The 26,896-nt window shown below is 41.4% G+C and overlaps 1 protein-coding gene across 2 annotated transcripts in view; it reads left to right on the forward strand.

Annotated features, from left to right (window-relative positions):
* Positions 1-26,896, forward strand: part of PRDM10 (PR/SET domain 10) — a 95,994-nt gene that overhangs the window by 44,154 nt on the left and 24,944 nt on the right. The window contains exons 1-9 of one of the 2 annotated variants that reach the window (XM_088017606.1): positions 4,890-5,066; positions 5,162-5,387; positions 7,560-7,801; positions 9,259-9,462; positions 14,351-14,423; positions 16,438-16,555; positions 20,194-20,323; positions 21,075-21,317; positions 26,386-26,733. In XM_088017606.1, coding sequence (XP_087873732.1) covers positions 5,246-5,387; positions 7,560-7,801; positions 9,259-9,462; positions 14,351-14,423; positions 16,438-16,555; positions 20,194-20,323; positions 21,075-21,317; positions 26,386-26,733 — 1,500 coding nt within the window. In that variant the 5' untranslated portion in view covers positions 4,890-5,066; positions 5,162-5,245. Of the gene's footprint in view, positions 1-4,889; positions 5,067-5,161; positions 5,388-7,559; positions 7,802-9,258; positions 9,463-14,350; positions 14,424-16,437; positions 16,556-20,193; positions 20,324-21,074; positions 21,318-26,385; positions 26,734-26,896 lie in introns of those variants that run through there. The other variant, XM_028120832.2, reaches the window with a different exon arrangement.

Genomic DNA, 26,896 nt, shown 5'->3' on the forward strand with positions numbered 1-26,896 from the left:
TAGAGAAGGGATGATTGGCTTGGAAAATCACCATTTTTCATTTCCTAATGAAATGGGGATCTAGGCAATGATCATCAACAACAGTCTGAAACGATCAGGATAAAGCTGATGAGGCACTTTATAATGGATGGATCAACCTCACCCTCTGGACATTGTTAATACCACTAAGAGAGAACCATTCATTATAGGCCTCCTGGTGTTGTGCACCTCCTATTGCATTTTACCACATAGGAAGTATTCCTCCCAAAAAACTGAACCTGAATCTGATTGAGTCTCCAGATTCCGCCTCCAGCTTACAGGAAGCACAGTAGACAGAATGGAAAAAGTAAAAGACACACAAGGATGCAATCTGCAAAGTCTGACTGTGGGAAGATCTGTAGGACAGGTGGCCTAGTTTCTTCCACATGTAAATTGTGACGGGGAAGAAACGGCATGGGAATTTACAGATTCAAGGAGACTTCACAGACATGTTAGTCAGATGCAATTTGTGGACCTTGTTTGGGGCCTGATTTCACCAAACTAACTGTTAAAAACAGCAGTATGAGACAATTGGGGAAATTCTAACACCTACTAGATATTTGATGATACTAAAGAATGATTGGTTTTTTTAGATATGGTAATACGTAAAATACGTAAGTTCTTTTCCTTTCAAGACATCTACTAAGCCATTTATGGATGAAAATATATGTCTGAGGTTTTTTTCAAAATAATCTAGTGAGGGGGGAGAGTGGGTGGGAGAATAGTTGACATAAGGTTAGCCATGAGTTGATAATTATCGAAGCTGAGTGATGGGTACATGAGGTTTATTGTACTATTCTCTCTGATTGATACATGTTTGAAATGTGTTATTATAAAGGGGAAAGTTATTTTGGTAAGACTTTCTAAATGGCTTTTCAGATGCTGAAAAAATTTACATTCCCACCAACAATACATGAGAATGCCTATTTCCACTCACCCTTGCCACACTATTTGCATTCTTTTAAAACCTGGCCAATCTGATAGGCACAATGGCATTTTGTTGTTTTAATACTTAATATTAAATGGCTTTAATTAGAACTTTTGCTGCCCTAGCACCTCAAAGAGCTCTTCATCTTCTTTAATCTCCAGAAACAATCTGCTTGTTTCATGTTTTGTAGTCAGATAGCTCTATGAACCCTGGCATTACAAGGCAGTGTAACTATTGGCTTAGTATTACCTTACTGCTGTTTCCTTTCAACCAGCACGGTTTTTATTTCTGGCTACAATAAATACCTCTGAGATTGTCAGGGTATTCTGTGACCTGGAAAAATTCTGGACAGAAAGTTAGCGTGAGAGTTCAACACAGATGATGGGTGTTTCTCCTCCCCACCCCCGACCCTGCCCTAAGCTAAAAGGTTCCATTTTCAGTTGTTTATAGTGGTGGCAAAATGCATTTGAAGCCTTTTTCCTATATGCATTCCCTTGTTCTTAAGAAAGGCACTGGCAGTCTCCAGCCCTAGAAGCACAGTCTCCCCTTTGTTTCTGAGAGTGAACATGTGTGACTCCCCACACACTGAGAAGGAAATATGCTACACTGATAATTGGTCTCAGTAGGAATCCAGAAGCATTCTGTTGTGTTTGCTGCTGTCCAATGTAGTTTCATATTTCACTTCTCAGATAAATTGTATCCTGCAATGCATTATGTAATTTCAGAAATAATTAGAGAGTGATATTAAGTGGGAAGGAGAAAGTGTACCGTAAGTTTAACAAATTCTTTTTCCTTTTGCCCTGTTTTATTGTGCATGACAAAGGACACAAGATTAACATTTTTGTTGCCTCTTCACTTCCTCTAAGTGAAATTGGCACAGGTAGCTTACCTCCTTACTGCCTGGCTGGTGCCTTAGGAGCAGGTGTGGTTACCTTGTTGCTCTGGTATTCAAGGCGTGTGTGTGATGTTTATCTCCTCTGTGCCCTCCTTGAACAGACTTAACTCCATAGGGGCCGTTGTGGTGTAGTGGAAAAGGCAGGGCAGAGTCAGAATTTGAATTTCATCTCTGTCACTTAGGAGCTGTGTGGCAATGTTACCTGGCCTCAAAGGAATTTCAGTACATGCCTCGCTCTCCAGAAATGTCAGTCGAATTGGAATTGTTAATTAAACAAATGTGTGAGGCGTGCCTACTGTGTGTTAAGGTCCGTGCTACCTTGAAATACACAGTGGTTGCCTAGATGTGATTATCATAAACCCTTTTATCCCTTTCCAATGGTAGCTCACGTGGTTCTGGTCTGCACGCAACCTCTGCTTTAGCATCAGTTCTTCAAGATAATGCTGAAGTGTTTCAAGCCTTGTCTTTGCTACAGCCTTTTAGGAGAGCTCCAGCATGGGGAAGGAGGTTGTTGGTACTGTTTCAACATCAGCTTTCTCAGCAGCGGCGAAAGGCCAGCAGTAACCTAGTCTAACTGCAGTCTTTCTAGCAGCATCTGTTGGGGAAAAAAAATACATCACAGCCTCACTGGGATGCCTCTGGATTACTGAATTCATTCTTCTTGGTTGGCTCCGCAAAGTGATAAAGAATGGAGGAGTCGAGGTGGATATATATGCTTTAGTTTGTTCAGTGTGTGATAACATTCATCACGAACGCTGGCCTGAAATTTAAGTGGCTTAGAATGAGGGGGTGAGAACAGAACCGTGCTCTGAGACAGCAAGAATAGCTTAGTGGCAGGTGAGGGTGCAGGGTGGGGGGGTGGCACAATGGCACCTGAGGTTTCATTGCCAGAAGTCTCTTGCTCTTTTCCTTGTTGAGTCTCACTTCCGTGGGTATTTTGTTCTATTTTTATTGATGCTGAAGGATCTCCCAGAATTTTGTCCTCTTATGTAAAGCCTCTAAAAGGCCCTGAGCCAGAGACAGAATGTCACATAGGAGTCTGGCTCCGGGTTAAATGGATGCATGTTTAAACACGCGCATGCTATTTTGAGGTAACTGGTTCTAGCCGCTCTCTGAGCATTTCCGGTGTCGGGCAGTGGTCTTCAGCTGCTGGGCAGGTCAGATTCTGTAAACACACACAATGCTCTTTCTTCATGGAGTTTAAGAAATTCTTAGAAGCACAACTGAAAAAGGGTTTTCTGTGAATACAGGAGAGTTCTTTTACATGCCTGAAGGGATTGATGTCATTTCCTAAAGGGCCAAACATATTTCTACAAATGAATCTTCACTGAATCCCTGCCACGTGCTCAGCTGTCTTGTAAGGTTGTAGAGGACATATGTGGTATCTTGGTCCTTAAAGAACTTATGATAATAGTAATCGATTCTTACTAATATTAAGCACTTACTAAATGCCAGATACTCTACTACCGGCCTCACGTACATACTGTGGCACTTAATCCTCAGAGCAACTGATGCCGTATGTATTACTGTGTCCATTTTACAGATAAAGAAACTGAGATTCAGAGAAGTTTATTAACTTGCCAAGTGGTGGGGTCAGGATTTTGATCCAAGTCTGTTTGGTTTCAAAGCCCCTGGTCTACTTCCTTGAGGTGCAGTTGGCCAGGCAAGAAGGCTCACAGGAAAATGCATACTAATTGAAATCTAGATGGCGTTTGGCAATGGATACAAACCTGTGAGGGATAGTTAATATGTGATATGTCAGAATCAAGACTCTGAAAGATCTTGGCAGATTGGAAGAACAGAACAAGTGATAAAATGAAATATACTGGTGATAAATGCAAAATCCCGTAACCCTCCACACACACACACATTTAAGTAAAAAATCAGCTGTTTAAGACAGGAGGTGGAGTAAAATGGTTTAATAGCACGATATGAGAGGAAAAAGGACTCAGGGACTTTAGTTATTTGCCAGTTCAAACTGGGTTAGCAGTAGAACAATGGCTGTCACAAAAGCTAATTAATCTGAAGCCATATTCATTAAAAAATATGGAATCCATTAAGGAATAAACGAAGACAACAGGATGATGAGGGATATGGAAATTGGGCCGTGTGAAAAATGACTGAACAAATTAGGGGTTTTGGTCTTGAAATATTTGGAGACTTTGGTGTCTTCACGGATTCTGTCTCCCTAGAGGGGGAAGGTGCAGGTCCTGCCCACTGCATGAAGATGCACATAAGGGAGACCTTGAACGATCCCAAATGATTCGGGCTGTCTGGTGAGGTGATGAAATGTTGGAGCAGAGGCTGAATGATGTTGTGGAGCAGGATTCCGGACTCGAGATGCTACAGGGATCAAAGCATAGGAGAGTCAGGGAGGCCTAGAGTGGTCAGGGATGGTTCATGGAGAAACTGGAACACGACCAGGCGATTGGAAGATTGGCGAGGGAAGAAGATTCTAGCTGAGGACTGTAACATAGGAGAAGATAAAGAAAAATGGAGTAGGCATTTAAAAAAACTTGCTTTATTTATTGAACAGGAAAGGGACATGGCTTCAATATGATTTATGGTGCTAATTGGGTGGGAGAAATAAGATTGGAAAAAGGAATCTGGGGTCCCATAGAACCCTGTGACACTTACTCGGGTAGGGAAGTTTTTAAGGTGCCATTTTTTGCTCGTATATTTGATATGGTAGGAGTAACCCAATATATGCTCCACACCTTGTCTTATTTGCAAAAGACTAACTATAGCCTGAAACGAATAAGCATCTCTTTCACTTTACTTAAAAGCCTCTCTGAAGTGTGTAAAAGGAGGGTTGTTAACCATGAATTTTACCAACTGGGTGTTGTACCACGTGTGTAGTTTTAAAAAGTGAAGTAGTTAAAGATAGGTCAGATCATTACGTACACTGTGTTGTGGTCACCCTGAAAAGGCAGGAGGGCCCCTCCCTGCCCCGACTCGAAATTGGGTTCAGATGTTGAGACACAATACCACACATGCACCGAGAGGGTATGGAAAGGTTTACTATGTATTTGAAGTCTCTGGGGAGACAGGGCATGCACCAAAGTAGGGAGCACCCAGGCTTTCTTATCAGCTTTCGCAGCTGTGGGGCAGAAACAGCAAAAATGAAGGCAGATCCATTACAGCCTAGAGATGGAACTAATTTCTTCTTCAGGGTCTTGAAGGGAGCTGATGTGAAAACTATCTTCCACCAAAACCTTGTATTGGGTGTGTGTGTGTGTGTGTGTGTGTGTGTGTGTATGTGTGTGTACCAGCTAACTGAAAGCAACCGTGTGCTAACATTATGGTTCAACTTTGTCCAGGCCTCGTTACCGGTGCATAACCAGGTGTTACCTTCAATTGAGGCTGTGGATGGTTCGGACCCTTTGGCCTCTCTGCAGAACCCTATGGGTAGACTGGAGGCCAAAGAGGAAGAGGATGAAGATGAGGAGGAAGATACTGAGGAGGACGAGGAGGAAGATGGTGAAGACACGGACCTGGATGACTGGGAACCAGATCCCCCTCGGCCCTTCGACCCGCATGACTTATGTAAGTACGAGCTGGTCCTTGTGAGTGCGTGTGAGCACGGGAGTGCAGTTAACATTTGCTGGGGGCTTCCCGTGTGCAGCCCCAGTGCTCCCCGCTCTGCACGCGCCATCTTGCTCGGTCCTCACCACAGCTTGTGAGGGAGGCACTGGTGCTTTCGTGAGGGTTCTGATTTTACTGGTGGATAAACCAAAGGTCAGGAGAGGCTGAGCCGCCTGCTCCGTGTCACACGGGGGTGAGTGATGGCTGAGGCACGGAGCCTGTCTCTGACACCAGGGCTTGAGCTTCTCAAGCCACTATGGGAAGTTGCTCTCCTCTCTCTTCATAGCAACCTTTTATTTTTATTTTATTTTATTTTAGTTTAAAGATTTTATTTATTTGACAGAGAGAGATGCAGCGAGAGAGGGAACACAAGCAGGGGGAGTGGGGGAGGGAGAAGCAGGCTTCCCGCGGAGCAGGGAGCCTGATGCGGGGCTCGATCCCAGGACCCTGGGATCATGAGCTGAGCCGAAGGCAGACGCTTAATGACTGAGCCAGCCAGGCGCCCCCATAGCAACCTTTTAAACATGCCTATTATGTTCCAGGCACCCGTGCTTTACATTTTCTAAATTGTTTAATGCTTCCCATGGTCTTATGGTAGGGTTGGTAGTGTTCCGTTGTTTTGAGAGTCAGGGTTCAAACTGAGCTGGTCTGGCTCCCATGTGCGCCTGGGTAACCACAACACTTGCTGTCTCTCTGGACTGTCTGCTTTGGGAGAGGGTGGGAGGGTTCCTGCTTCCACCTACCAAATTATCGCTTCTTTCCATCAATTTTCATGCTTATATGGCAAAGTGCTTATCTCGTTTATTTGAGTTACTGAGGCTGTTTGGAGCTTTGTGGTCTCACCGTATCTCCCGGGACCTTCTGTGTGGTGATGGTGAAACCTGTTTGCATGGGGCCAGCACTCACCTCCCTGTGCAATAGAGAACTTACTCATTTTATTTTTCCTTGAATTCATGAGTTTTCACAGCAACTCCTTAGTCAACTACGCATACAGTGACTTTATCTTACAAATAGTAATACAAAGTAGCTCTCCATTATTGGAGAATTGTAGAAATTGGAAGTACCCATTTCCTAAGCCGGGTCATCACCCAGCTGGAGTTGGGTAAAATACAGTTGGCTAATTAAATGTGTTAAAGGTCATGAGTATGATGCCTCTGGGGTCCAGGCACTTTTCTCTGTTTTGTGGCCGTTTCCGTCAAGTTCTGGCGGTTAGTTTACGGGATAGGTGCTGCTGGGAAAGAGGGAGTGAGTGTGGATGCTTAGTGCAAAGTAATGACTCCTGAAAGGAGCTGAAAATGGGTCCTGTGTGGGCTAAGCTGTGACATTCAAGACAATGAAGGATAGAATGCTAAATTCATTCATTTTAGCATTACCTTCACAGGATATGCGTTGAAGTCTCAAGCTGTACAGTGCTTTTTCTGTTTGAGTTAGACATGCCTAGACAATGAGGCTTCTATGACTCCTTTTGAAGAAACTGATTAAATGGTATTGTCAGATTTTTTTTATTATTTTTTTAAAGACTTATTTATTTATTTTGAGAGACTGAGAATGAGAGAGAGAGAGAGAGAGAGCACGCACATGAGAGGGGGGAGGGTCAGAGGGAGAAGCAGACTCCCCGCCAAGCAGGGAGCCCGATGTGGGACTCGATCCCGGGACTCCAGGATCATGACCTGAGCTGAAGGCAGTCGCTTAACTGACTGAGCCACCCAGAGTTTTTTTAAATTGCTTTCCCTGAGATATAATTTACATACTCTAAAATTCAAACACTCTGTTTGTCTTATCAGATTTTGCAGCATTTATCCTAATAAGCTCTTCTTTTTTCTTTTTTCTTTTTAGACCTGTTATAATTGGTTTGTAAATTTACTGGGCTACTATTTGACTTAATCTCCAGTAGAGAAATAAGTCACTGCCTGTGTATTATTTTTGGAAGGCACAAGCTAATTCTGCCTCATTTTAGAGGAAGAAGACGGGATTTTACTGGTCTGTGAAAGCTAGCGTGTTACAACGGAATGAATAGTGTAATTGTAGGAGTTTACTGAATTTTGGAATTTGGGGATTTTTCAGATTAGAACTTTGTACCTGAGATCAAGTGATGTTGAAGAATTTGACTTTAAGATTTTCTTCCTTTTGCAGGGTGTGAGGAGTGTAATAATGCACATTCTTCAGTGTGCCCAAAGCATGGCCCCTTGCATCCCATCCCTAACCGGCCTGTGCTCACTAGAGCGAGAGCAAGCCTCCCCCTGGTCCTCTACATCGACAGGTTCCTCGGAGGGGTGTTCTCCAAAAGGCGCATTCCTAAGCGCACCCAGTTTGGCCCTGTGGAGGGACCCCTCGTCAGGGAGTCTGAGCTGAAAGACTGTTACATTCATCTGAAGGTAACGTAGGCTTTATCATAGTTCACTCTTGTTCTTAATAACTTTTAAAGGGGTGTGTGTTTTCCTACTGGTTCTCTTAATTCAATTCTATAACTGTTGTTTGCTAGTATTTTTCTTTCTCTGCTTGGTTTTATTTTTTATTTTTGTTTTTTCTGCTTAATTTGTTTTGAATGGAAACATTTTCTCTCTCACCAATAAATTGGAGATTGCAGTCTCAGTCCCCTAAGGCATTCTATGAGTAATTCTGAGAGCTGTTGTTCGTAGGGGCTGTATTAGTCTGCTAGAGCTGCTGTAACAAATACCACAGACTGGGGGAGCTTAAAGAACGGAAATTTATTTTCTCACAGCACCCGAGCTGGAAGGCCATCAAGGTGCCAGCAGGGTTGGATTCCCCTGAGGCCTTGCTCCTTGGCTTGCACACGGTCTCCTCTCTGTGTCCTCATGCCTTTACTCTATGTGTTCACCCGTCCCTGGTGTCTCTCCCTGTGTCCTGATCTCCTTTTCTTGTAAGGACACCAGTCAGATTGGGTTAGGACCCACGCTGATGACTTAATTACTTCTTTTAACTTAGTTCCCACCTTAAAAGCCCTATCTCCAAACATAGTCACATACTGAGGGGTTAGGACTTTAACGTATGAATTTGGTGAGGGCACAACGGTCCATAATAGGGGCTTTGACAACTTTTTCTTTTCTTCTTCAAATGTAGACTCGTGTAATCTGCTAAGTACCAAAAAAGTTTTCAGGAAAACCCCTTTTCAGTTTTTGAAACAGGTCTGTTCTGTTGAGTCTTTTGTTAAAGAATAGTTCACTGTATGTTAAAGTATATTTATACTGATCTCTCTTCTTTGCATTTGGGGCTTTTGCTTCTATCCAACCCCTGTGCTGTCTGCTTCTTGGAAAGCTACCCTGGAGAATCAAGAAAGGGTACCGGGAAGGGAGAATATTTGGGGTGTGTTTTTTGAGAAGTCATTTGCTGTCATGGGGAGGTTTTCTTTGGTGAATGCTCAAGATCTTCAAGAAAGATTATTACTTTGTAAAGAGAAATACATATCACAAGGCTACTCGTTATTAATGAATGCAGTTGAATCCCTGAAGTAAGCAACTTGTGAGGAACTAGAGAGTATTTTGCTTGTATTTCCTGGCTTATTTATAGTATTTTTTGATGTGTTGGTTAATGATGAAGCATCAGCTGAAGCTGTACGATGAGATTGTTGACTTGAACATTTTGCCAGGTGATTCTGCTCCAAGTGAGTCTTCAAAAAGTGGCCTTTTCCTTTTACACTTGGCAAGACACAATTCCTGGATCTTTCTAGATATAAAAGGAAGAATCAGGATATATGGTTAATTTCAGGAGTGGTATTTTGTATATTACTACATTAATGTATATCATATTAAAAGTTTTGTTTGTTTTTATTTTGTTTTTTTGGTGTGGCTTTTTACTTTCTCTTTGGTTGTAGGTTTCTCTTGATAAAGGGGACAGAAAAGACCGAGATTTGCATGAAGACCTGTGGTTTGAATTATCTGATGAGACCCTTTGTAACTGGATGATGTTTGTACGTCCAGCCCAGAATCACCTGGAGCAGAACCTGGTGGCTTACCAATATGGCCACCATGTGTATTACACCACAATAAAGAATGTAGAACCCAAACAAGAACTGAAGGTACAGTGCTGGTTCAGTGGTACCTTTATTAGGAATAGTGACCATTAAATGCCTTTATTATTCTTTTTTTCTTGGAAGGGGGGTTCTTACAAAAATGGTCCTTTCCTTATAATTCACTTACTTATTGAGTACCTGCTATGTACAGTACATTTACAATAATCCCATAAAAAAGCAATGAAAAGTACATGACTTTTGGGTTTGTCAAAGGCCTGCACTAAGGCATTCAGCCCAGGGGTAAAGAAGTAGATGTGTTTAGGGAGCAGACTGGTATTTGTGATGGAGTGATTAAAGTTGAGGTCACTTAACGTTATTTACACACTCTGAAGAAGAATTAGTTGGAAACAGGAGATCTTATAAAATGGAATTTAGATGTACCAGTTAGATTCCTTTACCTGAATGCTTCATTTTACCCTAAGAATTCTATGCACTGACTTCTGATTTCAGAAATATATTCTTTGGGGATAACTCTGTAGGAATTTGTCTAATACTAACTTTTGATGACACAATTAAAATTCTGTTGTAATTCTAAGGGAAAATTCCTGATTAGATGAAAAAGAGGTGAGAAATGATTTTATCAGTACATGAACACTGAATCGCACAATGCTGCAATGTGGTAAAAGTGACAAATAGATACCTCTTTGGGGGAGAACAAAGACCTAGACTTTGTTCAAAAGCTATACAAAACCTGTGTCTTTGTAGAAGGAGATTCATATCTCACATCATCTATCCCAATAAATTCTTGATATCCACGTGACTACTTCTTGACTGTGGAGGGGAGATTATGTTCTCTCCTAAGGAGTAGATAGGACTGTAGAGGTAAAGACAGGCAGAAACAAATAAGAATATAATAGTGTAGTGTAATGAACAACCAAAACACTAGATGAAAAGGAAGCAACAGAGTGGGAGAAATCTTTGTAATACATGTTAAAAGGTTTAAAAATAAAAACTGAGGGGCGCCTGGGTGGCTCAGTCGGTTAAGTGGCTGCCTTGGCTCAGGTCCCAGGGTCCTGGGATCAAGCCCTGCATCGGGCTCCATGCTCAGCGGGAAGCCTGCTTCTCCCTCTCCCACTCCCCCTACTTGTGTTCCCTCTCTCGCTGTCTCTCTCTCTCTGTCAAATAATAAATACAATCTTTAAAAAAAATTAATAAATAAAAATAAAAACTGAGGGGCACCTGGGTGACTCAGTCAGCTGAGCCTCTGACTCTTGACTTCAGCTCGGATCATGATCTCTGGGTCCTGAGATCAAGCCCCATATCAGGCTCCGTGCTGAGCATGAGGTCTGCTTGTCTCCCTCCCTCTGCTCCCCACCCCCCCTGCTTGTTCTCTCTGTCTCTCAAATAAATAAAATCTTAAAAAAAAGGAATAAAAACTGAGATGGTCGTGTTGGGTGTCTGACTTTGGCTCAGGTGTGATCTAGGGGTTGTGGGATCAAGCCTCATGTCTGGCTCTGCGCTCGGTGGGGAGTCTGCTTGAGATTCTCTCCACTCTCCCTCTGCCCCTACTTCCCTCAAATAAGTAAATACATCTTTAAAACAAAACAAGAATGAAAACTGAGAGAAAATACCTCTAACCTCTCTGGTATCCACATGGACACATGAATACGGGGGATAGACTTTATTTGGAGGAGAAATCAATAGTAAAGGAAAGGTCAAAATTTTTTCCAATGTTAATAATTTTAAAACCCTTAAAACAACTATGAGTTACTATTTTTGTTAATTTAAATTACCAAAAATAAATGGATGCAGTACAGTGAATGTGAGGGTTTAAAATATAGGGACATTTGTCACAGAATTGCAGTATTTTATAGAATATTTCTGGCAGTGTATAGTAAAAATGTTCATGGCTGAATAAACCTAATCCTTGAAAATTAGTCTGAGGAAATAATTATAAACAAAGATAGAGCTAGATAGATTCTAATTTTGTAATGCTGTGTTTCGCTGATTCGAACACCAGTGACTTTAAGATAAAACATTATTTTATACACCATTAAGAAAAAATATGCCGCTATTTAAGCTAAGGTTATAGTGCTTATTTTTATCACCAAAAAGAGTAGTTTTCTACTAACTGCAGGAGCTGTGTTAGACTTATTTAGAGATAATTGTGAAATCCTATCACATTTCTGCATACTTAAAAAGGCAAATATAAGCAAAATAAATTGGCTGACATATAAACTGCCTTGTGTACAGTCTTTTTTTTTTTTAAACTGAATCACTGTTTGTCATTTGTGTTTTGTACATCTCTCGTCTTCTATGCCATCAAGATATTGATGATGCTGTATTATTTTTAAAATAAGTGATCCACTGTTGCCTGTGGGGTATTTTTCCAAATGACTTGATGGCGTTTCTGTACAAGTTTTGACCCTGTGTTTTCCCACTGACTGAACCCATATGTGTCTTTTTCTCAATTAAAACACGTGTCTTTGGAAGTTAAGTGACTTTTGATTAAGTCAGTAGGAAGTTTCCTGACAATTTGATGTTTGATGTATTAACAGAGGTCCTACAAGGTGATCACACCAACCTTGTATTCCATATATATATATATATATATATATATATATATATATTTTTTTTTTTTTTTAATTCTGAGGAAATGGCTTTTTTTTTTTTTTTGGCTTTCTTTTGCGTTGCTTGTCAAGTGTTAACAAGTCATGGAGTGCCAGAGCTCCTGAAGGAGATGAGAGCAATGCAAAGAGCTTGGCTGGGTTTGTGCAGGAGCAATGAGCAACAAGTAAAAGAAAGCCACATCACAAGAGTGATTGCAGAATGCTGTGGAGGTGGTTTTTGAGATGCTAAAATATGAAAAATATACATTTTGGAATTGATGGACTAGGGTAGAATTTATAAGCAAAATGATAAACTATCTCAAAATCCAACTGTAGGTCATGGTCAAGTAAATTATAGAACATAGACTCTGTCGTAGAATATTATTCCACACTTAAAAATGGAGTCTCAATATAAATATTTACTTATAGTTAAAATAGTGTTCCATAACAATTATATACGATTAATTCATTTAGTGATTAACATATTGAACTCCTACTGTGTTTCAGACACTAGGAAAAGATAGACTGGTGTTTGTGTTCAGGGAGCTTGTATTCTAGAGGGGAAGTGGGCAGAAGGATGTAAGTAAGCAAATACAGTTGACGCTTGAACAAAACAGAGATTAGGGGCACCGACCCCTTGGGCAGTTGAAAATCTACATGTAACTTTTGACTCTAATAGTTAACCGTTAATAGCCTACCACTGATTGGAAGCCTTACCAATAACATAAACAGTTGATTAACACAGATTTCGTATGTTGTATGCATTATATACTGTATTCTTACAATAAAGTAAACCAGAATAAGGAAGATGTTAAGACAATCATAAGGAAGAGAAAGTGCATTTATGATACTGTACTAAAAAAAATCTGCATGTAAGCGGACCCATGCAGTTCAAACCTCTGTTGTTCAAGGGTCAACTGTAATAACAAATAGTGGTTAAATGCTATGAAGGAAACAAATGGTGCAAAAAGAGCAGGTAGCAGGAAAGGGACCAGTTTACAAATGCTGGAGAGGGAAGACCTTGCTGAGGAGACAATAATGAGGCTGGGGACTATGGAACGGGAAGGGAGGGACCAGCACTGTAGAAGGTTTGCAGAGGCAAAGGGGAAGAACCCAACACTTCTGATGGTAGACCAGCAAGGAGAAAGGTTGAGGTGGGAAAGACCTTGGCCTGTTTGAGGAGCTGCAAGAAGGCTCTCTTGTTGAAAGGTGGTAAGGGAGAGTGGTAAGAGCGGGTAAGCGCCCTTTGGAGCCCATCATTGAGCACTGCAGGTTTTTTATGAGTGAGAAGCTGTTTAAGCATGAGAAGGATGAAATCTGATTGCGTTTTAAGACGCCCTCTTTGCTCTTGTGTGAAGAATGGGTTGGCGGAAGCAAGAGTGGAAAAGGGGAAGCTCACTAGAAGACGATCCAGGCAGGAGCCCATCTAGACATGGATCTTGGTGGGAGAAGCAGAGATGAAGAACATCCGAGCAGTTCACAGCTCTTGCTGAAGGATGACAGAAGAACACTGAGAAATCCGAGATAACTTTTAGGTGTCAAGTGTGAGCAGCTGGGTGAAAGGCAGGGTATTTATTGAGATGAGGAATATGGGCAGGGGCGGGGATGCGATAAGGAAGCATCTAGAATTCAACTCTGGACATGCCAAGTTTGAATTGTTTGTGAAACATGCCAAATACCAGGTAGGCAGTAGAATGTATGTAGAGGGAACAGAAAGGGAGAGCCTGGGACGGAGATATTAATTTAGAATTGCTTGGAAATGGATGGGATCACTTTAGGGAAAAATAAGAAGGCCCTGGACTTGGATTAAGCTTTGAGGAAGCTTAGAGAGGAAGAGGGAGAGGAAGGAGAGCCAGACGAGGAGACTGAGCAGAAATAGCCAGTGGGGTAGGAGGAAGGAAGAGACTCAGGAGGGTGCGGTCGCATTTGAAATCATCCTCGGGGATCCCAGCAAGAGCTGTTTGGTGGAAGTCATGATGATTGCAGCTGTGTAAAAACCCATGTTTACATACAGATAAAACAACCAGAAGAGGCTATGTTTTATTTTGATGAAGAGACTATTAATATTATCTCTTATGAAGTTGTTCTAATAACAAAAACAATTTTTTTTGAAAAAAGGAAAAAGAAAACACACAGTGAGTGTGTCTTGGCAAATGCACTTCCTGACTGACCATCTGGTGTTAAAGAGATTGGCTCACAGTGCGATTTTGTTGTTGTTGTTGTTTGTTTTTCATGGGTTGTGGGAAAGCCTGAATTGTTTTGTGTAAACAGGATAAAGAGTGTAAGCATGCAAAGAACATTTGGTGATGTCCTTTAGTTCTTCATGATGTACTTGGTTCTTGCAGGTGTGGTACGCTGCATCCTATGCTGAGTTTGTGAACCAGAAAATTCATGACATTTCTGAGGAAGAAAGGAAAGGTGGTTGGACTTTCTATTTTCTATTTTCTATATGAATTCTAAATTGTATATATTACATCATTATGCAACCTCCAATTTTCCTATCAGTATATTTATAAGAGTCCAGTAGGTTTTTTTTTTTTTCAGCTACACATTCTTGTCTAATCCTAGGATCGAATGACAGTGACATATTTACATTTCTTTCATGGGTGGCTGGAATATAGTATTTAATATAATGAAAACCTCCAAATACTAAATTAGAACCTAGACCTGAGGACGATCTCTATCTAGATTTAATCCTCTCTGAGGACATTAGCAAGGCAGGCATTGCCTTTGTTTTTAATGTAAATATTACCGAAGTATAAATTACATACAAAAAAGTGCAAAAATCGTAAGTCTACAGTCTGATGAATTTTCACAAAGTGAGCACACCTGTGTAACCTGTACCCAGATCAAGAAACAGAACGTGGCCAGTACTCTGGAAGTCCCTTGTGCCTTCTTCACTCTCAGGTGTAACTAATATCCTGACTTCTAATACCATGGATATAATATGCTCATTATCAAACTTCATATAACTAGAATTATGTATGTTCTGGGAATCTTTTGCTCGACATGTTTGTGAGATTTATCCATATTGTTGTATATTATTGTAATGTGTTCATTCTCATTGCTATTTGGTAGTCTAGTGTATGGCTGTATCATAATTAATGCATCTGTTTCACTGTAGATGAAAATCTGGGTGTACAGTGCAATTCTGACACTTACCTGGGTTAGGTCACACTGTGCAGATTAAGGGCCGAGTCTTTCACAAGACTCTTCACTTCAGGTACCAGCTACAAGCTCTGGCGTTCCCATGCCACCTGCATTTTTGACCAACTAACTACAATTTAGGGAGCTAGAACCTTCTTAGGCTTGATTTTCTAGAATGACTCACAGAACTCAGAAAAGTGCTATATTTATGATTACAGTTTTATATAAAGGATACATATCAGGACCAGCCAAATGAAGAGGTGCTTAGGGCAAGGTTTGTGTGGGTCCCAAATATGAAGCTTCCATGTCCCATGTCACCTCCGTGGCACATTGATGTATGGTTACCAACCCAGGAAGCTCACCTGAGCTTCAGTGTCCAGAGGTTTTATTGAGGCATCGTGACATAGGCATGGTTGATAGAATCATTGGCTGCATGATTGAACTTACTCTGCAGCTCTTTCTCCCTGGCCGATACCACCTGGCTTAAAGTTCCAACCCTGTGTAATCAGATGGTTTGACTTTCTGGCCCAGGCAGCCCCCATCTTGGGCCATATTAGGAGAAACTCACGTATGGTCAAAGACTACCACGAATAACAACGACACTCCTGTTGTGTGGGATATTCCAAAGACTTAAGAGGTTGTTTGCCAGGAACCAGGGACAAAAGCCAGCCAAATTCTTTATTATACAACATGGTTGTTTCTAGTTTGGGACTATTTTGAAGAGTGCCACTGTGAACATTTGTATACATGTCTTTCCTTTAGTGAACATACATGCGTATTTTTGTTGGTGTGCATTCAGGAGTGGCATTGCTGGAACTGGATGTGCTGATGGTCAACTTTAGTAGATACTTTAACATTTTGCTAAAGTAATTATATTAGGCATTGACTTTTAAGGGTTTTTTTGTGTGTGTGTGATAAAAGAGGCCTTCAGCTTATGAACCCTGGATCAGAATCACTAAGTTATCTGAATACAGATTTCCACTGTAGCACTTTCTGCCTTTCCAGTGTGGTGAGGCTCTGTGTGTGTGTCTGTTGGGGAGATGGGGGACGGTCCTATGACAGAGTTTGGTCCTTCGATGTCTTACGTGAATATAGAAGAAAATAAGATCTTACTCTTGTCAAAGTGTAGCCTTTGATTTTCTAACAAAACAGTGATGCAAATAGCAGACACTATGTTTGTGAACACCGGGCTACATGAGATGAGAATGGTGGGGATACTGGGCATTTGAGTTTTATTGCTGTCTATTAATCATCAGCCATTATGATTTCTCTCCTGTGACTGCAGTTCTTCGTGAGCAAGAGAAGAATTGGCCCTGCTATGAATGTAACCGCCGATTTATAAGCTCGGAGCAGTTGCAACAGCATCTCAATTCCCATGATGAAAAACTTGATGTGTTTAGCAGGTATCAGAAGGTTTCACAAACTTAATTGTTTAAGGTCCAGATTCATTTCCATATTGTCAGTAAGCTAACGAGTGTTTCTGTGTGTAGACAGGTAATCAGGTGGGCTGCAGAGGGAAATTTCTAATCTGTCATTTCCCTTTGCCCGCCCCCATCCTCATCTACTATTGATTTTTTTTCCAGCATAATCAGAGTACCCAGCAATAGGAGATCCTTCCCCCTTAATTAAGCCTCCTCTAAGAGATTCTGGGATGGGAATTCTTGAGATAGCATACACTCTGCATCTCTGATTTGCAAACTTTTTTCAGAAGTAGGATTCCTTCATCAAACTAAATCGTAGGTTTCATTCCATTGTACAAAAAAGATAGATCAGAGAGAATCCTTTTTTGGGGGGGCGGTGAGCAGATCAGGTAGGCCTTATGGATAATGGTAAGAAATTTGGATGTTATTCTAAGTGTAATAAGAAGTCTTTAAAGGATTCGGATCAGAGAGTATCTGTGATGTGAATTATATGTTGAAACGTCATGCTGGGTGAACATTAAAATGTCACTTTTGCTTTCATTGAATGAAGAACGAAGACAGGGAGTCCAGTTGGAAGCTATTTTAACAGTTCAGGTGAAGAAGGAGAGTACTTTGGAATGGGGTGGCACCAATGGGACAGATGGAGGGTTGCCATCTTTTTTTTTTTAAAGATTTTATTTATTTATTTGAGAGAGAGAATGAGAGAGAGAGAGAGAGAGAGAGAGAGAGAGAGAGAGAGAGAGAGAGAGCACGAGCACGAGAGGGGGGAGGGTCAGAGGAAGAAGCCGACTCCCTGCTCAGCAGGAAGCCTGATGCGGGACTTGATCCCGGGACTCCAGGATCATGACCTGAGGCGAAGGCAGTCGCTTAACCAGCTGAGCCACCCAGGCGCCCGAGGGTTGCCATCTTTTACTGGATTCGAAAAGAGAGGAGATGGTATGACACGGCGTTTAGCAAAGTGGGAAGATCCGTGTTCTAGGGAATTACAGTATGACTGCCTGCGATCATACTGTTAAGAGCTCACTTGAGGTTCATGGTCATGACGTTAAAGTGAGACCGTTAGCATGGATGTATGTCATTGTCCAGCTTCGTCTGCTGCAGTGATGCCCTTGCCGAGCAGCCAGGGAATGGGATTGCCCAGGGAGGTGGTTTCGCCAACACAGCAGGAGTGATGGAACAGCAGTGGGGATGGCAATCAAGAGCATATAGGACGGAGTGATTACAGGGATGACTTTGGAGTTTATGCATGGACGAAGGGAGAGAAAACATCAAGAGGATGTAGGACTGCAAACAGGTGACAGAAGGACTAGGTGGGAAGTGGTAGTGAGATGCAAGGATTGTTGAGTCCAGGTATTTGAGGGTGTGAGCTAGAAAGGTAGAGATAGCATGAGGGTGGCGCTGCATGGAATTGGGGTAAGGGGGGGGACTCTGTACTTATCGAGGATAACAAGGTCTAGGGTATGACCATAGGAGTAAATGTCTGAGGTGGGTGGAGGGAACAGTGATGGTTAAATCACTCCCTGTCAGGTGTCTCTAGAACTCTGTTCATGGCTCTATTACAGCACTTTCTATATTGTGATGTTTTTTGTTTTTTAAGATTTTATTTATTTATTTGACAGAGACACAGTGAGAGAGGGAACACAAGCAGGGGGAGTGGGTGAGGGAGAAGCAGGCTTCCCGCGGAGCAGGGAGCCCGACGCGGGGCTGGATCCCAGGACCCTGGGACCACGACCCGAGCCGAAGGCAGACGCTTAACGACTGAGCCACCCAGGCGCCCCTATATTGTGATGTTTTTTGGTTTGTGTGTCTGCTGCCTCTGCCGGACTTCTGAGGGCAAGAACTGTCACATATGACTTGTCTTTATTGCCTAGCATGGGGCGTGCATGACACATGGTATATAAAGATATTTGTTGGCTGGCTATTAAAAAGAAATTTGAGACAATTAGGAAAATTTGACCTTTGACTAGATTTAATAATACTGAGCAAGTATCAGATTTTTAAGGTGTGATAATGGTATTGTGGTATATACATATATATATATATACACACACACATATTTATATATTCCATATAAACTTATATATACGGAATATATAAAGAAGAGTCCTTATATTGTAGAGACATATTTGTGGAAATATTTGCAGATGAAATGATGGTCTGGGACTTACTTCAAAATAGTCTAGTGGGTATGTGTGTGTGGGAAACAGCCCGGGGAGGGTGATGTATGGTGGAATAAAATTAGCCATGAGTAGCTAAGTATTGAAATCAGGTAATGGGTACATTGGGTTCATTATGTACATTGGGTTCTACATTTACCTAGGTTCAGAATTTTCTATGATAAAGAGTCTTAAAAATTCTGGAACAACATAGAATTTTTGTTAAGTTGCTAAATAGATAAGTGGAGGAATAAAACATGATCTGATCAATTTTATACATATCTCTCACACACATCTTTTTTCTCTTTTCTAATTCCAGTGATGTGAATTAGTTAATATACAGTGTTATATTAGTTTCAGGTGTTCAATATAGAGATTCAGCAGTTCCATATATTACTCAGTGTTCATCAAGTAAGTGTACTCTTAATCCTCTCACATTCATCTTCTAAAAGATTTTAATGATACGCTTTCTGAATTTCTTTATTGAGGAATTTTTATATGTTAGAAATCTATTAAATAAAATAAAATTTACTTGGTGTTTACTAGGCATATTATGGAACAATTGAGTTAGAAATTTGTTTTGACCTGCCAAAAGCTTATAGCAAAACAAGAAAGTTCTTTTGAATCTAGTTGCATTTCTTGGAAGGAATAGGAAGTGAAGCAAGGGGAAAAGAGGGAAAGAATGGAATCTTGTCTCTAGGAACACGCTTAAGGCTTAGCATGTTCTGTCCTGTCTGCATTTCTCACATCATTTCAGAGATGTGTTTGTGCTTACAGAATTTTCAGTAACAAAATGGTGTCAGTGCTCTGAGGTTTTGTTTTTTTTTTTTAAAGATTTTATTTATTTGACAGAGAAGGAGACAGCGAGAGAGGGAACACAAGCAGGGGGAGTGGGAGAGGGAGAAGCAGGCTTCCCACTGAGCAGGGAGCCCAATGCGGGGCTCGATCCCAGGACCCTGGATCGTGACCTGAGCCGAAGGCAGACGCTTAACAACTGAGCCACCCAGGCGCCCAGTGCTCTGAGTTTTTAATAGCTCAATTTAAGACCTCTCTGGGCTATATAGATGGCAAGGATGAGATATTTAGAAAGTGTATATTATCAGGGCATCTGCGTGGCTCAGTCAGTTAAGCAGCCTACTCTTGATCTCGGGTGGTAGGATTGAGACCTACATTGGACCCTGCACTCAACGCCTGGAGTCTGCTTGTCCCTCTCCCTGCCCCTCATCCCGCTTATGTGTGCTTACACTCTCTCTAAAAAAACCAAAAAAATCTTAAAAAAAAATCTTTTAAAAAAAGAAAATGCATATTATCAAAATGATTGTTCCCAGTAGAAAAAAGAATCAGAAAAAGTAATAGAATGAGAGGAAATCAAGATTTGGGGCTCATCAGCACCAGTGAGGGAAAATATTTATTAGGGAGTACTATGTAACCATGAATATTTATAACCTAATCTTTTGTCCCCAGAACAAGAGGCAGAGGAAGGGGACGAGGCAAGAGGCGATTTGGCCCTGGTCGACGGCCAGGACGCCCTCCAAAATTTATCCGCTTGGAAATAGCCAGCGAAAATGGGGACAAATGTGACGACGGGACACAGGTACTGGGGGAGGAAGAACTCCTTGTTAGATGCCTGCTCCGGGGACTTGGAACTATTACCAGGCTTCAATACAAATGCCTCCTGGAGGCTGATGGTCCTGCCATGTATGCACTTGGCTGCTTGTTAATTAGACATGACTGGGGGAAGGCAAGAAGAATATGTTTTCAAAAAAACCAGAATGTATTCTTGAATGTTACAACAAAAACCCAACTTTGCTGCCCTCAAGATTTGAAATTGGGGGCGCCTGGGTGGCTCAGTCAGTTAAGTGTCTGACTCTTGATTTTGGTTTAGGTCACAATTTCAGCTCAGGTTGTGATCTCTCAGGGTCATGAAACTGAGCCCCATGTTGGGTTCTGTGCTGGACGTGGAGCCTGCTTAAGATTCTGTCTCTCCCTCTCCCTCCTCCTCCCCGCCCCCCGCCCGCCCCCCGCCCGCCACCAAAAAAAGGAGTTGAAATTGTCCGAAGATATTGTTGGGGGATGCTGTTTAATCAGTTTAAACAGTTAAAATGATCTTATTCCAGAAGAGTTCTCCTGTCAGTCTTTTCCTCATGAAGTGATCTGGAATATCTCCCAGTTTTACATCCTGTGGATAGTTACCTAATCTTGGATAGTTTTCCCAGAAGGAGAATATTTTTTTTTAAATCTAGAGATTTAAAAAATAAGCAGCAATTCTAAATCTTAGCTGACACTCTCTCTAGCGCAAGTCTCTATCTAGCTGGGGAAATAATTCCTGGTTATTGCAATTTCAGGACTTGCTACATTTTTCCACCAAGGAGCAGTTTGATGAGGCTGAGCCAGCTACTCTGAATGGGCTGGATCAACCAGAACAGCCCACTCTCCCCATCCCTCAGCTGCCACAGGAAACCCAGCCTTCTTTGGAACACGAGCCAGAAACTCATAGCCTACATCTGCAGCCCCAGCACGAGGAGAGCCCGCTGCCCACCCAGAGCACTCTGACGGCGGATGACATGCGCAGAGCCAAGCGTATCCGAGTAAGTGGGAAGCAGAGCTCCTCCCTCACGAGATGCTGCCCTTTCTCCAGTCAACTGGCTTTCTGGGTGCCATGTTTTCCCAATTTACTCACCATCTGCTTTGAAATCATGCATCTAGCCTACGACACACTCGATCCCCTTATCTAGGAATAATGTGTTATCTGCTTCTCAGTATCTTTGTGTCCTGTGACAGGCTGGAATGGCTGGTCCTAGATTCCATCAATTTAGTAATGACACAGAAGCCTGGCTTTTGGCAGCTTCTGGACTAGTATGGTTCAAGTAGGATAGCTCTCTGGATCCCTAACCTCACAGATTGGAAATGGGGAAATAAGTGTATTTAATTGTAGTAATTATTTACACCGAAGCCACTCTAATCCATGCCTACTGATGGCTCTGAGATTAATTTTGGGTAAATGAATTTGGTTGTCTACAGTTTCCAAGGGGAGACTAGCAAATGTCATTACTCATCAATGCAAAGGGACCCGTGTCCATGTTGCTGTGGCAGGTACAGTTTACACACCTGGGACAGCTTGAAGTTAAGCACCAGGTTCGGGAGTTGATCAGTGTTTGACTTCTGTGGCCTGTGTCTCGACTCTAGAGCATGCGGCCCCACGTTCTCCGTGGCCTCCAGGTCAGATGTGTGTTCCTCTTACCTCACAGATAGCATGGGAGTCTGAGTTAGTTCCTGGAGGGGATGCATGTAGAGAACAATAGGGTTTTGTGGGATAAGCGCATGTGCTGACCAATTTCCATCCAGAAAACAAGTACTTACACCACTGTCTATGGCAGTGGTATATACTTTTATTGTACTTTATGTGTGGCTAGAAAGAGATTTTTTTGTAAAACTTTCCAGGCTTTACAGTTTCTAGAGAGGTGATTGTTCTAGCTTATGTTTCTTTTGGTCTTCTCATTTGCCTACGTTTAGCTTATATTTCTCTTGGTCTTCTTATTTGCCTATAGGCTAGAAGGGACCTTGGAAAATAGTCAAGTCCCTGCCTTCCTATAAAAATACATTTAAACATTTATAGCTATATAATAACATTGAAAGGTTGTCAGCACTCTGAGGCTAAGTAGCCTTTATAAGGGTCCTGTGATAGAAACATATAATATTTTTGGCTCCATGTATATTCTTTCAAAAGGCTATGGAAACATACATGAATATAGACCAGAAAGGCAAAAAAACTATGAGTTAATACCTTCCTAATCCATCATTCTACATTATTTCCCAATCTGCATTTTACTCTTGCTCCATGACTGTCTTTTCTGCTTTGGCCATTCTGATTTTTCACTAAGTCCAGAGAAATGCCTACAAGATTTAATTTTTTTGCCAGAAAAACAAAAACAACTCCAAATAAAAGCCCACACATGTAGTGAAGTTGTGGTTGTACAAGCCTGGTGTAGCTCTGTGTTCGTATCCTTCAGTGCATTGGGTGACTGGTTTGGGTACAAGGTTCCTTGTGTCAAAGCAAAAGCCATGTGCACTTGGCTTTTGGAGGTCAGTCTTAGTTGAGCTCTTGTGTTTTTTCTTCTCACACATTCTAAGAATTAGGGCTATGTATTTTTTCATCTTTTCTATCCAGATTGGTAATGACCAACTGAATGGAAGTCTTCCAACCCAATTGGTAATGTAACTATTTTTCTCTCCTCTAATGCTGCCTGCTCAGCTGGAGCTGCAGGTAGGTTCGTTTCCTGTGTTCCACACAACAGAACGTTATTGAAGTGTTTGCCTGACCTGATGTTCTTTGCGACCTGTGTCTACTAAATCCTGGTGGGATCTATAGTAAATACAAACTAGTTAATGCATAGCCATCTATTTTCAGATAGACTGATAAATAAATTGTGGGTAGCAGATTCCTCCTACCCCAAACGAAGGGTAGGACTAAGTGATCTCCAGGATCCCATCCAGTTCTACAACAATTTGGATGACTTATGGAATGGTAGTGAGATCTGACTATATACTCAGCCCTAGGCTGTGGACACAATGCAGTTTTCACATGAGTCCTGTTCGCTAGGAGCTTACAGTCTAATTTGGGAGATAGTGCTCATGTAATGGGTCTTATAGTCAAGGGCTAAATTTGAAAGTGTAGCCTATAATTGCTATAGGAACTGGGAAGTGAGAAAGGCCAAAGAAAGATGAGAAGGAGTCAGGGAATAGTTCATGGATGAAGCAAGCCTTAAATGGTCTGAGAGAGAGACAGGAAGAAGGTAGGCTGTTTCCAGGGCTGTTGGCCATAGGATCAAAGGCCAGCACATAGGCATGTGCTTGCAATGGTTTGGGGACAGTGCACATCGTAGCTTGACCCTAGCATGGGGTGCCAGTTGAAGGACAGTGGAGAGTGAGATACATTGGTAGGGCTAGCCAACTAAAGGCTTTGAAGGCCAGATAGAAAACAGGCAGAGAAAAGTTAGGAAAAAAAAAAAAAGCCAACAAACAAACAGGATTGATTTCCTTTTGGTGTCAAGATCAAAATAATATGAAAAGTGATCAAGAATTAATTTCCCTTAGCTATTAATATCAAATTTTAGAAATATTATAGGTCTTTGTTTGCAAAGAATCTGTTGACTTAGAATTCATTTCAGTGTGAGTTGAATCCCCCATCACAGATTTTAGCAACTGTAGCATTTTGGCACCCTAGAGTACCTTATGGACCGTATGGTATGGTGTGCCTGGCTGATGGCAACTCAGGGATCAGAAGATCCATAATGGATCCATCTGTGCTACTTCTGCCACTTTTCATGACTTCTTCTAGAAATGTGTGCCAGCATAGCTCTGAGCTACAGAGGATACCTTAGAGTAGAAATGGCCTGCAAGTGGGTCAAGAGGTGGGAAAGTTTCAGCATTTTCACTACCTTGTACTGTGTGGATTACATGAGGATCACCAGATCGGAGAAATATCATCTTCAGGGCTCCGTGGGAATTAGAAAGACAACAAGAACAAGGTTTGTGGACAGAACTAAGAACGTGGAGCCCAGTGGCTGTTTAGCGATCAAGTGTCTGAGGACACTCAAACTAATCAGAAATGACAGAAGACTTATTAGCATAATAGTCCAAAACAAAAACGAGTTCTAGATTTGGCACCCGAATAGGAGTGGAGTCCCCAGTGGGACCAAGATCAGTTGTACATTGTGTCTGCCCTTGGAAACCTTATTGAACTTGGATAGAGGAAATGATTCTTACATGCTGAAAGCACTCTAAATCTTGAATGTCTGAATCTCAGGATAGTATTTGTTTATTTGCAATATTTCCATTAAGTTTTGAAAGTAGCCAGAATAGTGAGAGCTTTTTGTAAAATAAATATTTGTTCAGATAGAGTAAAAAGATTGGGTAACTGCTGAACAGTATAATAAAGTGCCAGAAATCTCTGTGACTGATGTGAGAATGGTCTGCTATTACAGATCTCTGCAGGTGCTGTAAAAGAGACTTTGAAAGAGTTCTTTTTGTTTTTCATATGAAATACATTTCATTAATTCTGGAGTTTTTATTGAGCACTTCCTATGAGCTAAGCTATAGTTTAAGGGCTCTAGATACAAAGGAGGGTAAGATATAATGCAGTCCTGCCTCAGTCAACTGGGGAAGACAACAGAATTTCTAAATACCTCCTCAAGATAAATGAGTAGGTGCAATATCTCTCCCGGCCCCATGAAAGACCCTGAGGAGGAAGTTTTCAGTCATATAGTAACTGTGTTCAGAATTTTCACTAAAGAAAAAATTATTATTTTGCTTTTTTCTGAATGATTTTTTTCACATTAAATTTAGCTTAGAAGTTGGGGTTAAGCATGGTTCATTGTACCAATAATGCATTAAGGTCTCCATTAATCCTTCAGTTACTAGTCCCTTAGTCACACAGGCTCACCCATTCACAGAAATATTTTATGAGGGATTCCCCCCCCCCATAGCTCTCTAGAGCTTTCCCTGTGGTATTTTGAAGAACCTATGAATGAGTCTTCATTATAGCATAACTAAAACATTGACGCTCTATTCCCTGTGTGAAAGATGATTCTGTTGATCTGCTCTCTGCAGAGCATGAGTTGTTTTTCCAGCGGTAGTGATGAATTTGTACTGAATATCCATATTCTCTCACTTGGATTCCCTATAACAATTACATGAATTTACAAGATGGCTAATCAGCATTAGAAGTGCAATCTGTGACTGCAAAAAAAAAAAAGAGGAAAATTGACTAGTCTAGACAGGGAACAAAGCGATAAGCTTAACTTTGTTAGCATGGCCTTTTAACCAGTGGAACTAACTAGCTACACCAAGAACTTGTCTTCTGCATTTTCTAAGTAGGAAGTGGTCAAATATACATATTCCATTTATAATGTGTGCTCATATATCTTACCTCATGCATGAACATGTTCATATAAATCGTTATCCTTCATTTCTCTTTCAAGTTCTTTTTCTCAGATTGAGATATAATTCATGGACCATAAAATTCACCCTTTTACAGTGGTGTTTAGAATATTCTCAAAGTTGTGCAGCCATCACCACTATAATTCCAGAACATTTTCATCATCCTCAAAGAAACTTTGTATGCATTGCCTCCTTCCCCAGCCCCTGGCAAGTACTACTCTTCAGTTCTTTTTAGATCTTTTTTTTTTTTCTAAACATTGTAATCAAGCTTTGAATCCTTTTTCTCAAGAACTTCAGCAAGTAACATTTGGCTGACTTGCTCCAACTTCACTCATGCATGTGTGACTTACCGCACGTCACTTCTTCTAAATCTCCAATTGTTATTCTACTCAACTCTGGGATTTGTTTTATTATACAAATCCTTTATTGGGAATACTATTTTGGCTGTTACTTAATTCTTAAAAAAAAAAAAAAAACCCATACATCCATAAATATTGTAAGACATAGAGAAGGTTTGTCTTTTCAGGGTGAACTTCTTTGGGGATGGCTTCATTTTTAATGTCTTCACCAGGAAAATCTTCTTTCAACTGTGTGTCCCAGAGTTTAATTGCTATGGAAAGTCTGATTGCAGAGATCATCCTCTTTCTCTATAAATGTGTGAGCTGCTTACTCACTTGACCTCCTCGCTAAATAATTGTATTTGTGTGTGTCTTTCAGAATGCAGCTCTTCAGCATCTGTTTATTCGGAAGTCCTTCCGGCCTTTTAAGTGTTTGCAATGTGGGAAGGCCTTCCGTGAAAAGGACAAACTGGACCAACATTTGCGCTTCCACGGGCGGGAGGGGAACTGCCCGCTGACCTGTGATCTCTGTAACAAGGGCTTCATCAGCAGTGCGTCCTTGGAGAGCCACATGAAACTCCATTCGGACCAGAAGACTTATTCTTGCATTTTTTGCCCAGAATCCTTTGACCGCCTTGATTTGTTGAAGGATCATGTGGCCATTCATATCAATGATGGCTGCTTTACATGCCCAACTTGTAAGAAACGATTCCCAGATTTTATCCAGGTGAGTGTCTGTTCCTGAGACTCCCGTATGCTTTTCTTCTTTGGTAAAAGAAACTTTGATGTTTGGAAAGTTGAGACTGCCTATCGCCTGCATTTTCATCCCGTCCTTGAAACAACGTTATGGTTGAGAATGGTATTTCTTCAATCAAGCTGTTTTGATAAAG

Source organism: Eumetopias jubatus, unplaced genomic scaffold (genome assembly GCF_037043125.1).
Source record: "Eumetopias jubatus isolate StellerSeaLion01/CBP00866 unplaced genomic scaffold, mEumJub1_p1.0 scaffold_13, whole genome shotgun sequence".
Taxonomy (NCBI): Eukaryota; Metazoa; Chordata; class Mammalia; order Carnivora; family Otariidae; genus Eumetopias; species Eumetopias jubatus.